The sequence below is a fragment of the Anticarsia gemmatalis genome, chromosome 15, assembly GCF_050436995.1.
Source record: "Anticarsia gemmatalis isolate Benzon Research Colony breed Stoneville strain chromosome 15, ilAntGemm2 primary, whole genome shotgun sequence".
NCBI lineage: Eukaryota > Metazoa > Arthropoda > Insecta > Lepidoptera > Erebidae > Anticarsia > Anticarsia gemmatalis.
This window is the reverse complement of record NC_134759.1, coordinates 6,797,452-6,808,631: the sequence shown is the minus strand read 5'-3', so window position 1 is coordinate 6,808,631 and position 11,180 is coordinate 6,797,452. Positions and strand designations below refer to the sequence as shown.

The 11,180-nt window shown below is 32.9% G+C and overlaps 1 protein-coding gene across 1 annotated transcript in view; it reads left to right on the top strand.

The window, feature by feature from the left end:
• The first annotated feature begins 482 nt into the window (after positions 1–482).
• LOC142978721 (alpha-tocopherol transfer protein-like) overlaps positions 483–11,180 on the top strand; it is a 12,176-nt gene continuing 1,478 nt past the window's right edge. The window contains exons 1-4 of the mRNA XM_076123258.1: positions 483–695; positions 5,909–5,987; positions 8,024–8,183; positions 10,821–11,067. Coding sequence (XP_075979373.1) covers positions 5,909–5,987; positions 8,024–8,183; positions 10,821–11,067 — 486 coding nt within the window. The 5' untranslated portion in view covers positions 483–695. The remainder of the gene's footprint in view (positions 696–5,908; positions 5,988–8,023; positions 8,184–10,820; positions 11,068–11,180) is intronic.

Sequence of the window (11,180 nt, the reverse complement as noted above, 5' to 3'; positions counted from 1 at the left end):
TGTATACAACTTACGTCTAAGAAGAGTCACATTAACTTATTAAAATTGACCTCTGCGTCATGCTTGGTCTTAGTTTGTATTAAATAAAAAACAGGACACTTCGCGTCGCTCGAAACCAAAAAAACGTTTCTCAATTTTGATTTTGAAAATTCCGACCCCTATAATTCATTAGTGCTTAAGGGAGCAACGTCCTATCTCAGATAAAGTCACCTTAAACATTAAGAAAATAAAGGTAGTAAGGCTCAAGGCCCATATTTCTCAAAATTGAGGATACGAAAGAGCTAATAATTAAAATAGTGGTAGCAGTATTTCATTACTACACGAAGGGTATGCAATACTTTAAAAGGAGGTACATTTTGAAAAGCAACAGGTATAAAATTCTCGAAGTTGAAGAACCTTTGGCCATATCTCACCTTCAAACAGTTGCTACTTTACCAAAGGTTTAGAGGGTCTGTATAGTTCGATCGTAATAACGACAGTGATCGCCACACTGTAGTGTGTACAGCATGTGTTCGTAATATAAAGTATTAATAATCTCGTTGTGTTCCGCCGTGCAACAATTATATATTGTCAGCAAATAGATGACGTAAAGAACAATATCTTTTAGTAATAAGTGAACCAGCACTGAGTCTAGTCGCAGGCAAAGTGCAACCACAGATCAAAATCAACTGCAGCAAACATTTTTATTTTTAAAGGTGCGTATTTTTAGTTTCTTTTAATTTAGGTATTCAGAGCAACACTAGGGTAATTTTTTTAAAGTTGTATAAATAATTTTGCAAATTGTAGTTTCAATTTATTGGTTATTAGATACATTCTCATTTTTTTAATTTCCTAAATTTCATAGAAATAATTAATCGCTAAAACAATTTAAAGATTGGGTTTATTTATTGTCCTTAAAAATTTTGAGATACCGAATTTTTTTTTAAGAAATTGTCCCTTACTTGTTATTTTAAAAAACCAAAAGGACTAAAAGCTTTTTAAATATTATAGGGTAATAGTGAAAATCTTTAGAAAATTAGAAAAGTCATGATTTAAAAATTCTAATTTTAGCTAAACGTAATCAGTCAATTATGTTTTCAGTACTCATTAATTTCAAGCCTTAAACAACGTTGAAATTACTTTTCTGATTAAATATTTCTGCGTCATGTAATCGGCAATGAGATGAGATTGAGAGTCATAGTATTCAAATATAGTTCTACTAAACTACAATTAGATTTCGTTAATTCCATTCCCGTGGGAATTTTGATTACATCAATCTCTTTTTAAACCCTGCCCCGACAGTTTCCAAACATATCAAAAAATAAATCATTTCGGTGATTCATTTTTATTTTAAAAGATTCAATTGCAATAAATATTATATTCTACCTATGTTTAACGCTACATATATTAAATGGTACAAATCTAATGTAATTATAAATAATCTATTTTTAAATTAACTTCTAGAGTCAAGATGTAAATACATAACCGGCTTATTTATTTACGTAACTGACCATGTCTGTCGTTGGAGAAGTACGTATTATTATGTGATATTACTTGTACCTGTAGGTAAGAGTGGTTTTTTCAGTCTTTCGCGATAAATTCGAATTGGGTAACGTGCGGCACAGGCTATACTCGTGGAAATCTATTATCCTTATTACATAGTTGTATATCATAAAGCATCGACTGTAACAGGTGTGATAATTAATATTAAATAAAAATATATGAAAGTTTCCACACTTGTCAGTTGTCCTTTAACCTTCAGAAGGCGAGTAATGTTAAATGTTAACCAAGTAATACTAAATTGTAATTCGTAGAAAAAGTAAACATACGCGCATAATAACTTCATTAAGATAAGCAAAAAATGTTGTTTTAAACACCTATTTACAGGCATAATGTGTTTATTATATTTTTAATTAGTTACGTAGATACAATTTGTCAATTATCGTATTACTCATATGACAGTCAAATTGACATTCAAGCTTGCTATAATACACATAGGTAGAGCTGAAAGTTTATAGTAAGAATCGAAAGACTATCAGAATGAAATGTTTAGAAACCCCAATAATCTCACCTTTTAAATATTCTTTTAATTTTATTAGACTATTAGGTATGTACGTCAGTTAATATTTTCTTATCCTGCACATTCGGGGCTCGTTTCATCAGAATAAATTATTCATACATTAGTAACAAAAAAAAAACAACAAAATTGTTAATTCATCAAAATAAACGCATCCCGGGTAATTTGTATGTTTGTAAACTGTATATTTTATGCAACTGTTGCAAAAATTATACAAAACTACAAGTCACTTCTTTTTGTCATCTTATTGTTTGAAGTTTAATCGTTATGTACACGAACCATAAGGTACTGGTAACTAAGCTATCATCACTTTGTGACATAAAATAAAAAAAAGAAATAAACATTACTCATTTTCGCTTACTTCGACTCCTAATCGAATTGGCGCTGATGCGCACGGAGATGGCTTGGTATACCCGAAGGTGCAGGCAGAGGTGTACTTATAAAATACACCACAAATCTGCTGAGATATGCAAGGCATGATTAAACAAACCTAATCTATAACAAAACGAAATGTTGATCTAGTTAGTCCTATACGTATAATGACGTATATATTTTATTTACCCAGAGATGTCTTTCTTGTCTTTTCTTGTTTTTTTAAAAAGACAACTACCGCACTTAGAATTGCTCTTGTGTCGCGGGGACTTTTACAAACATACAAACAACGAACACAAAGTATCGCACAATAATTGTTTCGTGTGGGAATCGAACCCACGACGTAGCGGCGTGGTAACCTAAGCCACTGCGCCACGGAGGAGTTATATTCAATTAAATAATATGTATAAAAAAGGCATTTCTGATTAGACACGCATTACATTTCCTATTTATACTTTTGTATTATAATAGTCGCTATTATATTAATCTCCACGTTGTGCGTCAATACTGTTGCTGTTAAAACTATAGTAATTAAGTATTTTACTATATTATATTGGTATGTATCAGATGTAAATTAAACGAAAACATATGTTTTGTACGGTGTTTGTAAAGAATAAGCCGTGAACTCAAACGTAAGAGTCAAATAGGATATACTGATATTCATAAGTTTACGGTACGTAATTTTTGAAAAACAAAATGCATATCTATGTAGGTACCGTCAGGTTCAAAAGTCTTAGAAAATTGCAAGTTTCCGATACCTTTTGTTCTAAAGGATGCTTATAACACCTTCAGGAAAACAATTAAGATTGATTAAGATTATTGATTGCGACCATTTAGTTGCTTTTAATCAAATACATATAAAATCTATATAACATAATGAATTTTATATTTATCTACATATACAGGGTGTCCCAAAACTCAACGATAATCCGAGACAGGATGAAAGGCCAAGTCATACCGGTTCTAGGAAAAATAAAGAAAAAATTCCATATGACTTAGTTCAGCAATAATAGACACTTTTCAAAAAAGTTGAAATTCCACACCCTTGGTCGCATTTTCAAGTCCTGTGATCACCAATGTCACAATTTCGCTGTGTTTTTTTGAATTTCGTGATCTTCATTAAATATGCTATTAATCGTAAAACTAATTAGTGCACAAAACATTGCTAATTTAATAAAAAAAGTTAAGTTTTAGTGAGTCATGGTTCACAAAAATATCGTTAGGTAACTTTGACGCTTCATATTGAAAAATAAATGTACTACACTACCCTTGGCAAGTTATTTCAAAAGTTGGCGCATTTAATCAAGATTTCAAAGTGGTATAACACTTGCCACTTTTCTTGCCATTAAAAATGTTATTTTTATTTGAACGAAAGTATCCTCGCAAATGGATCGGACGCAGTGGTACAATTTTATGGCCTCCTCGTTCTCCCGATCTAAATCCAGTAGATATTTTTTACTGGGAATGCATAAAAGACAAAGTTTATTCGAAATCAATACAAAATCTATCAGAACTGAGCCAGAAAATTGACACAGCGTCAGAGGAAATAAATGCAAGGAATTTTGATTGACTGGTGCAAAGGTCTTTTGTACGCCGTTGCAGAGCCTGTATTCGTGCTAGAGGAAAGCAATTATTTTTAGTTAAGGGGTAATTGAGTCACTACATAACAAATATTTAATAATAAACATAATAGGTAATAATAATTAAAAAAAAAACAATGAACGAACCATCGTTCTTATTTAATTATTCTCCTTAAACTAAAGTAATTCCAAATTGTTTTCCTCTGGCACGAATTCAGGCTCTGCAACGCCTTACAAAAGACCTTTGCACCAGTCAATCAAAATTCCTTGCATTTATTTCCTCTGACGCTGTGTCAATTTTCTGGCTAAGTTCTGATAGATTTTGTATTGATTTCGAATAAACTTTGTCTTTTATGCATTCCCAGTAAAAAATACCTACTGGATTTAGATCGGGAGAACGAGGAGGCCATAAAATTGTACCACTGCGTCCGATCCATTTGCGAGGATACTTTCGTTCAAATAAAAATAACATTTTTAATGGCAAGAAAAGTGGCAAGTGTTATACCATTTTGAAATCTTGATTAAATGCGCCAACTTTAGAAATAACTTGCCAAGGGTAGTGTAGTACATATTTTTTTCAATATGAAGCGTCAAAGTTAGCTAACGATATTTTTGTGAACCATGACTCACTAAAACTTAACTTTTTTTATTAAATTAACAATGTTTTGTGCACTAATTTGTTTTACGATTAATAGCATATTTAATGAAGATCACGAAATTCAAAAAAACACAGCGAAATTGTGACATTGGTGATCACAGGACTTGAAAATGCGACCAAGGGAGTGGAATTTCAACTTTTTTGAAAAGTGTCTATTATTGCTGAACTAAGTGATATGCAATTTTTTTTTTATTTTTCCTTGAACCGGTATGACTTGGCCTTTCATCCTGTCTCGGATTATCGTTGAGTTTTGGGACACCCTGTATAATTAATTATATAGATTTTATGTTGAATACTGAAAATACTGTGTAGTTCAGCGACATTAATTGTTTAATTTAATTTCCACGAGAAATATTTCCAAGTATATATTTCGTTCCGGAGCCCAAAATACTTAAATTCAAGGGCTTGAATAAAATCACGGAAGCCCTACGATATTATCACGCGTTAAATCTAACGTGACACGAAAACACGTGTTTGTATCAATGTTAACTGGTTTTCGGTTACGGCATTCACACGATAGCTCAACACAATAAATCTTAACTAAATATATATATCACTCGAAGGTAACTGACTGACATAGTGATCTATCAACGCACAGCCCTGCAGCAGTATCCGATAAGAAAGGATTTTGATCAATTCTGCCCCCAAAAGGATAAAATAGGGGGGTTATTCCCAATTGCTCCCACTGCCAACGCCACCACTGGTGACAAATGGGATTTCAAAATTCTGTCCTGAGTCACAAACTACGACGTCGCGGGTAAAAATGAATGCTCAATATATACTCAATATAACTGCTATTAAGTTTAACTATCATATAATAAATTATCTATGTATCTAATAATAGTCAATAATCAGCAACTTACCTATGTACCGAGTATTTACTGCTCATTTAACCTTCAGTAAATGCATTTGATCATGTATTTTACCGTTTTTCATTCAGAAAAACTCTTCAATACCTAACCTTACTTGTAGATTGTAAACTTACAAATTGTTTATTTATCTCTTCAAGTGTATTTTTTGTAAATGTTTCGTTTTTGTTGACTAACAACACGACCTTTTAACCACAGTTTTTGAGAAGTACAAACTAATTCGCACATGACGAATCTTTGTTAATAACAAAGTAATCAAGTGACTTCCAAAAAAACTCGTTCAAAAAACTCGTCAAATTGAAAATCTCCTCCTTTTTTGAAGTCGGTTAAAAATCAAGAACTCATTGTGTAAAACGAAATACTCTTTTTTCAGATGTCTCAAGTCAACGATCGGGATGTTGAAGCTATCAGAGACTGGCTGGCAAAAGAACCATCTCTACCTAAAACTTTTGGTGAGTTTTCCTATTATCTTATTTAGGTACCTATATAAAATTATCATGTTGTTAGTTACCGTACTCCTCCGAAACGGCTTGACCGATTCTCGTGAAATTTTGTGAGCATAAAGAGTAGGTGTAAAAATCTGCCAGCATAAATTTTTCATAGCTCCCAATCTATACTAATATTATAAAGCTGAAGAGTTTGTTTGTTTGTTTGAACGCGCTAATCTCAGGAAATACTGGTCCGATTTGGAAAAATTCTTTCAGTGTTAGATAGCCCATTTATCGAGGAAGGCTATAGGATGTATATTATCACGCTACGACCAATAGGAGCAGAGTACCGGTAAATAATGTTACAAAAACGGGAAAAATTATGAGCCATTCTCTCTTTTGTGACGCAAGCGAAGTTGCGCGGGTCAGCTAGTTTATTTATATGGCAAAACAACGTTTGTCCGGTCAGCTAGTTATTATTAAAAATAAATTACTCTAATTGGGTACTTGACAACAGTCAAATCAGCTACTCTACAGCACCATAGGAATATGGTATAGTGACGTCAGTTTCGTATTTTCATTGGTATCAAATAATTTTCATTGGTGTCTAATGAAATGTTTCAGTCTGTAATCGTTGCAAGTTCAACATTATTTACGGAAAAACATAGCCTCAAACTTACAAAAAACATAGAAAAATATAAATAATACCAAATTACGCGTAATTGTGTAAATATGTGGATGATGATGACTTATTCTATTGTTCTATAAAGTATATTGATTTGTTTCCTAAAAATAAAAAAAAAACAGTTATCATTACATGTCATGAAGTGCACAAGTAATAAACAATTCCTACAACCTATTAAATAGGGTGGACTAATGTTTAAAACAATGTAAATACTTGCTCATGCTCATATCATTGTTAAGCATTAATGAGATAAAAAAAAATCAAGTTATGAGATGCAAATTATATCTGACGGCATCGTTTGTTTGTTTTGTAATTCGATCGCAAATTATTGATAGACAAAGGGCCCGCGAGTAGCAATACGGGTACTAATTATAATATCTTGAAACGATACCATTAGATGGTTAATGATACCATTTATTTCCTACTTCCTGAGGTACCAAGTAATCAATTGTCATTCAAAGTATGTTGTTATTTAATATTACTTAAATCACGTAAAGGTACAAGTAATTAATTTGCGCAATATTTCTGAAAGTTAAAATAATTGTGTTTATAATGAAGGGCAAACCACTAAAGTCCAAGGACTGTTGATAAACCGGCTTCAAGATCAATGTTGTATTCAAACCAGATTCTGTAACATTATATGTAGGTACTGGCACTTCTCGGCCCTACCAACCAGTTTACGGAATAATAAAAATCTAAAATAAGCTTCTAAGGTCATTATTATTCATCGTTAGATGTTCTTTTTCTATTTGTTGCTTTTCGGAAATGTCACCGAATGACTTTTCAAATTTCATAGAATTTAAGTTTGCTTACCAATAGGTACCTACATATTATACTAGAGAGAAAATCACAATCCGCTTGCTGAACTAGAGCTCTGTAATTAAGTTACAATCATACTACAGGTAAATGACCATAAAGAATAAATACCCCAGCATTGCAATTTGCAATAAAATTAATAGTGAACTTTCGATGCAATTATTTTTAATAGATACTAGCACGAGTTGGTTCAGTTGCACAATACCAAACACTTTGTTAGACCTTAAGTAAAGTTCGAAGTTTAGTCTTTTGAGTCGGTTCAATGCATAGGATTCGAATCCGGTCTCGATTGCAAGTCATATGCTTTAGTCATGACTAAAACATTGGGCTAGACCCTATACTACCGTTCTCGTAAGTCAAAATTCGGATTTTCCAACGTTTCTTTTCCTTCTTACTACGATGGTTAAAGTGATAAATTTTGTCTGTGATCACTCTTAAGGTAACCGAAAGTGACAAAATTCTCAAATAATTAACTCTCAGCAGTATCATCTAATTGAAAACAAAACAGAACTTAGCGGTACTGCGGTGAACATGATAATATCATCTTAATTATTTTCAGATGACTTAACACTGAGGAAGTTTCTGTTCAGTTGCCACTGCAGTTTAGAGAGAACTAAGAACTGTATTGAAGAGTTCTGCACACGAAGGTCCAATATGCCCGAGGTTTACACCAACAGAGATCCTATGTCCAAGAGGATGCAAGGCACGTTTTCAAGCATGTAAGTTCACTAGAGCTATCAAAGTTCTGTTGTTTGTTTGTTTGTCGTACGGTTCGTGGCCAACCTAGTGTCAAAGTTGTTCAAGCCGCCCGAAAGGCCTTTGACGTGGCTTAACGACTGTTACCTTGGTACAACAACCGGGACTTTTAACGTTCCCCCCGAAGCACGGAGCGTCAAAGTTCTAATACAGTCATATATTTTCCTCCATGAAATCAACGTTTCGAATGTAAAAGAAGAACTACCTTTCTCTATCTATACAAATTGATCTAAGATTAGAAGCAAGATTTGAATATAAATAATAATAAATGTGAGTTACTGTCCCACTGCTGGGCAATGGTCTCCTCCCGTAACGATGGGAGGGGTTAGGCCTTGACTCCACCACGCTGGCCAAGTGTGGATTGGGGACTTAAGGTTTGAATAGCAAAATGAAAATTTCCTATAAGTAGTGTATGCATATCGTCACGTTTAGCGTTATGTAGTCGACGTCCAATTGTAATAATTAAAGAACGATTTCTTAGGCACACTTTTTCATACTTGCTGTAAACTTAGCACTGCAAATATGTGTCTGGAATGCTGTAATACTAAAACACTTAACTGATCTGATCTTTGCACCTGACTAACACCTTTTACGATAGGAAAATTTTAATCTGTATCTAATTTGGCATACATTGTATCCCTTACATTGTTTTTACAAACATACAAATAATAACTTCTCATACATTTTAATACCGTCAATTATTATCTAAGTACTAATACGACTCATAGTTACAGTAAGATTGAAATCAACTGTATAATTAAACCCAGCAACAATGTTATGTTAAAATAAAGTCGTAACAATCGTTAGAAAATTACGGCATTATTTCCTAAAAAAGAATTAAAGGTCTCAAGTTAATTACCTATACATTTTTGCAACAAATTGAACACGTGTAGGTCGCGATGTAGTTATGAAAAAAACTATTCGTAAACTATACATGAAGAAGGAAGAAAGAAATATATTCATGTAAAGATAGGTAGAAATAATTATTACATGCTCCAACGGTGAAGGAAAACATCGTGAGGAAACCTTGCATGCCTAAAAAATTTGTTTAATACCTACCTACATTTATTGAGGGCATGCAAAGTCTCCAACCCGCACTTGGCCAGCGTGGTGGACTCAAGGCTTACCCGTCCCTCATTACGGGAAGAGACCTTTGCCCCGCAGTGAAAAAAAAATTGGTAGAAATGGCGGCCTCATCGCAGAAGGGCAATATGTCATTCTTAGTATATTTTGTGGGTGAAGCTAGGTATTAAAACTTTGATGGCTGACCGCTTAGTGGTACCTCAGCCAATTTGAGCTTTGGGAGTTGCGTATTAAGTGGGTCCCGAATGTTGCTAATCAAGATAACAGTCGTTAGGTCATGTCAACTTTATAACACTAAACGTAGGATAAATTATGTATTATTATTTTAGTACTAGAGGCCGCCCGCGACTTCGTCCGCGTGGAAACCCTTCCCGTGTAAACTCGATCCCTCGAAAACTCCGGGATAAAAAGTAGCAAATGTGTTATTCTGGGTCTTCAGCTACCTACATACTAAATTCTATCGTAATAGGATAAGTAATATTTGCCTGAAAGAGTAACAAACATCCATACATACATACTCACAAACTTTCGCATTTATAATATTAGTAGGATTAGTATCAGACTCTCATCACGGGAATAGACAAATTTAAGCAGCTTAAACATTAAAATTAGATACTATATTCATATTAATTGACTAATAAATCACATAATATAATCGAGTGTTACTCAAAATAGATTTTGAACAGCTATTTTTACGTAGTTTTTATTTCGGGAGGGATTATTATCAAATTAAATTAGTGCCTTATGATATATCGCTGTTTTTTGTTTATTGATAAAAAAGTACCCGATTGCCTTGAATGGTATAGGTATTTGTTGTTTCTAAGCTAAATTGTGGCTGGTTGGAGTATAACAATAAAAATACTAGGGAACTCTACTAAATATAAATTCGTGATCTCAGTTCGTAACATTTATTGGAATTAAAATTATTCAATATGAGAGCGTCTTGGTAGTTATAAATAGTCGTTATTGATATTTAGATTATTAAGGTAACAAATCAAATTATAATACGAATGTCAATGCTAATGAAAATGTTGAAACCATTAATTTAGTTCTATATTAAACATAATTTTCTTTAAAATCTACGTGATCGTGTTATGTAATCAGATTATCCGAAAATAAATAAATAAAGACTTTGTAGATTTTTTCTGTCATAGACACAAGCTCTATACTTTTCGTTTCAATTATCTTGAAACGAAAAGGATAGAACTTGTATGATTTTCTAAATACATATATTACGTCATGCGAGCGATTGCTACAGCAATTGATTATAAATTATCGACAACCGAATAGCTTACAAAAAGTTTTGCATGGAAAACCGATCAGCGCCCTTGGCGTATTCTGTAAGAACTATTTTTTTCAAGTAATTTTGAGTATCAAACACTAGCGACTCAATAGCATCGAGTGCAGATAATATAATCGCTTTACAGGTAGCTAATAAATAAATATCATACTGCAAAACATTTTTTGTTATGAAAATTAAGTTGACGAAAGTGTTACAACATGTTCTTTTGTTTTAGAAACGTCACAACATACATGGCTGGTAAAGATGAGATACTAATTCACCGAATGGTTGAAATCACTAAAGACTTTGACTTTTACGACTGCCTGAAAGCCTTCACAGTTATGGCCGACAACTGGATCGAACTTAAAATGGATGTGTTACCAGAAAACCACATCGTTATATTGGACATGAATCTGTATACTCTTTCGCTGGTGTCCAAAATAAATATCTTCTATTTCCAGAAATTTCTTCTGTTTTTATTGGTAAGTTTATTTGATTATGTTATTCTACCATTGTTTAGTCTTGAATCTGATTATGTCTAAAAGTAATAATTAATCGGCAAACCTACATATTTGATTTCTTAAGTATTAAACCA